Here is a 4,573-nt window from a genome sequence, read left to right on the forward strand (position 1 = left end):
AATAGAGATTTTGTCAAACAAGAATTTTGTCAAACAAGAATATGTCACTCATTGCATACCATTCACTGTTCAAGATATGTACACTGAGAAGGGGTCTGAGCATGTCCAGACTGATGCACAGTGCTTTCAGTGAGGGAATCTCTTCTTTTACAGCATCTTTGCTTCCTGTTATTTTGTGCCCCGCCCTTCCCGCCCCCCCCGCCCCCGCCCCATGCAGAAGACAGGGTTAGGGTGACAGACAGGGTTAGGGTGACAGACAGGGTTAGGGTGACAGACAGGCCCTGTGGTAACAGTCTGAGAGAAGTGACCGAGCTCCGGGTGACCAAGCACCTTCACCGACTCTCCAAGCAAACGATCCATGACCCGATGAAAGAACACGCGCGATGCAGAGAGATCTCAACCAACACAGACATGTCCTCTAACGTGTGAGAGCGCATCGGTGAGCTCTTGAGCCCTCCCATCCTGTCTGGAAGAGTCTCACGCTGGGTCTCAGCGTTAGAAACGCTTCCATTTGGACCATGGTAACAATGAGAAGACTGTAGATCACGCCTACTGTAGGTCAAGATTACTATTCACACGTGACAAAAGGTGTGCTAGTGATTAGATGTTAGTTAAATGATGCTTACTACTTCCTGTGTTAATACGTTGAATGTGTGTGAGATCCTTTATACAAAATGGCTTCCTCAAGGATCAAATGGCTCCATGTCTGTCCCTGTCCAGACTGACCATGAGGAACACACGACAAACATGATGATACCCGGTGACAGTATGACATTGATGTTGACAAACGTGATGTTGACAGCCAAATGAAAGGTCGGTCACTAGTAAGGGACAGTGCAGTGTGCTGCTGTATCAACCATACCTAGAATCTACAGAGGGCATTTTCCAACTTCTGATCTAAGTGTACAGTAGGTGGCTCCTGAAACCCTCCTGATCACGCGAGTTTACATTCCGTTAGTGATCTGGCGAGATATATGGCGTTTATGAGGCTGGGTAACTTGGTCTACAAAGAGTGGAGTGGATCTGAGGAATAGGAATCCGACAGGTCCACTCTGGTGATTAAATTTGTGATCGATGGTTCATTCGGGAGATCCTGTTAGCGGTGCTGTGTGGATATTATATAGAACTCTTTATACTTTGTATATTAGGTAAACCCACAATGGTACCGGTGCTACAACAAAATATCTTCAGGTGCTATATAAAAAAATATACATCGTCATATCATATAGATTTCTATCAACCATAGTTCCTTTTTAAAGACTCTGCTCTGTAAAACTAAACTACACCCTTCCTCTCTTAGAGACCCACCCAGACTAGTGTTATATACACGGAGGTAACCAAGGTGGAAGCACAAAAGACTACAACTCCCAATGTACTCCTGCCAAACCTGGCGTCTATGTCTGGTCCCATACACTGCCTACAGCACCGAAGCCATGCTCCCCCACCTAGAGAGCCGGGGGTCAGGGGGTACACATGCACGCATGCCGGCCACACTACACTATCACTACAACACGCTGCATAACAGAAGGATAGTCTAAGAAAGACTAGGAAGACTGGGGGAAAAGTGATTTGGCATTTTTTGGAGGACAGGAGGCAGGAGAGAAAAAAGATTAATATATATAGAGAGTATTTCTGGAAGACTGTAAAGAATATCTCACAGAAGGAACTTCCCCTGTAATGCAGTTGGAGACGACCTGTCCAACTGAGATATGGAGGGTTGTGCTAGTAAACAGGAGAGAGAGAAAGTTTTGTGGTGTTCATATCTCCTCTGCTGCTCTCTCTCTCTCTCTCTCAGTGCTACATGTTTGCGTAGGCGTCCATTGGGAGGGTTGTGATCACGGAGAGGGGCTGCTGGCTCTGAGAAACAGAACCGTACATCTGTTAGCGAGCGTGCGGACTGCCAACTCCTTCCAACTACCCTCGCCAAGCATACAGTACGTATCAACTGGAAGACGTAGTTCAGCCAATGGCAGAGCGGCGGGTAAAGCCAGTCATGTCCACAAGTGAAAAGAGCAGGAGTTATTGTGCAAAACGATTCCCAGGTTTTAGCTATATTCTTGGAGTACGGACTCGTTCTTTTCCGGTAGACCCTGTTTGCTGTGTGTGTCACAATCATACATTCCATTACCCACGTGCCTCAGCGCCTCCACAGCGGGGAAAAGACTGGCCCGTGACTTCCTGGCGATGGAACCAGTAAGGAGTGTCGGCAGTCGCAGGGCGAGCTGCTGCAGTCAAACATGCGAACAATGCCGTCAAGAGTGGTGAATACTTGGCATTGCTCTGCTTTCATCTCCCTCCGACGCGCCCCGGCCCCGAGGAAAGGTCCAGCTGCCAAGGAGGGATGAGGTCAACGCTACCGTGATGACCTCATCGTCAGGTGCTGGTGTTCTGACGGGCGCACCTGTGCCCGCCAGCAAACGGGTGCTGTGGGAGCCAACGCACGGGCATCGACCGCGAGGGCGTCCCACACTAACGTACTGTACTGTACGTGGAACGTACTCAAGGAAGATGCGGGAGCGGAAGGTTCCGGCGAGCTAGCCAGCTGTACGGAGGATCGGGGTGACTGGAGGCGGCGATGGAGGGCTCGTCCGAGGACGAACGAAGATCCACGGACAGGTTTGTACTTGACATCTGTGCGTGCGGCTTCCCAAACCCTGATGGGAAGCAAGGTTTGAGAAACACACGCTTTTTCTCTCTTCAGTCCAAATACTGCAGGACACATCAGAACAGAAGCGAGGGAGTGTCTAAGCTGGTACTGTAACAGAGCGGACCTGTAACAGAGCGGACCTGTAACACGGCGGACCTGTAACACGGCGGACCTGTAACAGAGCGGACCTGTAACAGAGCGGACCTGTAACAGGGTGGACCTGTAACAGAGCGGACCTGTAACAGAGCGGACCTGTAACAGAGCGGACCTGTAACAGAGCGGACCTGTAACAGAGCGGACCTGTAACAGAGCGGACCTGTAACAGAGCGGACCTGTAACAGAGCGGACCTGTAACAGAGCGGTCCTGTAACAGAGCGGACCGGTAACAGAGCGGACCTGTAACAGAGCGGACCGGTAACAGAGCGGACCTGTAACAGAGCGGACCTGTAACAGAGCGGTCCTGTAACAGAGCGGACCTGTAACAGGGTGGCGAGGGTCAGGGAGCACCCTATAGGCGACCAGTCCGGTGGACAGAGAGATCGCACCCTTATTCTCTGAAACAGCAGAAACCACAGTCTAGTGTGTGTACTGTGTACTGTGTACTGTGTACTTTGTCCTGGAGTCCCATCCGTGGTCTTGTATCTACATACTCTCTGTGGAGGTGTTAATGGGCGAGGGGAGCTCTGGGGCCCGTGTTAGATCTCTGTAGCTGTGGGGCCCCTCTGCTCCGGGGCCCGTGTCCGTGTTAGATCTCCGTAGCTGTGATCTCCTCGAAGTGGATGTCGTTGCTGCCGCTGTGGACCTCGTAGTCCTCCATGTCCCGGTTCTCCAGCTCCAGACTGAGTTCTCTCATCACGCGCTCCAGGTCCCGGTTCCTGCGGTACATCTGGATGTAGTTCTGCTGCAGCTGCTTCTGGTAGCGGATCACCTGCGGAACCCAGAGGTCAGAGGTCACGGGTTGAAGGAACAGGGGGGCGCGATTCATTGTGGGCCCCGTGCGTGTGTTGAGGGTTCATTGTGGGCCCCGTGCGTGTGTTGAGGGTTCATTGTGGGCGTGTGTGTGTGTTGAGGGTTCATTGTGGGCCCCGTGCGTGTGTTGAGGGTTCATTGTGGCCCCGTGCGTGTGTTGAGGGTTCATTGTGGGCCCCGTGCGTGTGTTGAGGGTTCATTGTGGGCCCCGTGCGTGTGTTGAGGACTCATTGTGGGCCCCGTGCGTGTGTTGAGGATTCATTGTGGCCCCGTGCGTGTGTTGAGGGTTCATTGTGGCCCCGTGCGTGTGTTGAGGGTTCATTGTGGGCCCCGTGCGTGTGTTGAGGGTTCATTGTGGGCCCCGTGCGTGTGTTGAGGATTCATTGTGGGCCCCTGCGTGTGTTGAGGGTTCATTGTGGCCCCGTGCGTGTGTTGAGTGACAGTGTGAAGGTTCTGACGCCGCGTGTTCCCCTCACCTTCTCCTTCTCCTCCTGCCAAACCATCCTCTCCCCCTCGAACCCAGACATCTGCTCCTCACTGCTCCTCCTCTCATACAGCAGCTCCGCCTTCAGACGCTCCACCTGAGAGAGAGAGGGAGGGGGGGGGGAGGGGTTGAGAGGGAGAGAGAGAGGGAGAGAGAGGGGGGGGGGACAGAGAGGGGGGGGGGCGTTGAGAGGGAGAGGGAGAGAGAGAGGGAGAGAGGGGGGGGGGGGACAGAGAGGGAGGGGGGAGAGGGAGAGGGAGAGAGAGGGGGGGAGACAGAGAGAGGGGGAGGGAGAGAGAGAGGGGGAGAGAGAGGGAGAGGGAGAGGGAGAGGGGGAGAGAGAGGGAGAGAGAGAGGGGGAGAGAGAGAAAGAGAGCAGAGTTTACCGTCTGACACTGTTGAAAGCAGAACATGAAGCTGCCCTGTTAGGTGATCAAAGCGAGGCCCTCCTACCTGCTGTCTGAGTCCCAGCA

At 53.3% G+C, this 4,573-nt stretch overlaps 1 protein-coding gene across 1 annotated transcript; it reads right to left on the minus strand.

The window, feature by feature from the left end:
* Positions 1 to 3,066: 3,066 nt before the first annotated feature.
* LOC311329198 (leucine zipper putative tumor suppressor 2 homolog) lies at positions 3,067 to 4,567 on the minus strand. The gene is made up of 3 exons (XM_084463074.1): positions 4,554 to 4,567; positions 4,093 to 4,197; positions 3,067 to 3,575 (listed from the first exon to the last, which is right to left on the minus strand). The coding sequence occupies exons 2-3, from the start codon at positions 4,141 to 4,143 to the stop codon at positions 3,393 to 3,395; spliced, it is 234 nt and encodes a 77-aa protein (XP_084319200.1). The 5' UTR covers positions 4,144 to 4,197; positions 4,554 to 4,567; the 3' UTR covers positions 3,067 to 3,392.
* Positions 4,568 to 4,573: the final 6 nt, after the last annotated feature.

The sequence above is a fragment of the Borostomias antarcticus genome (assembly GCF_949987555.1).
Source record: "Borostomias antarcticus genome assembly, contig: scaffold_1178, whole genome shotgun sequence".
In the NCBI taxonomy this organism is placed as follows: Eukaryota; Metazoa; Chordata; class Actinopteri; order Stomiiformes; family Stomiidae; genus Borostomias; species Borostomias antarcticus.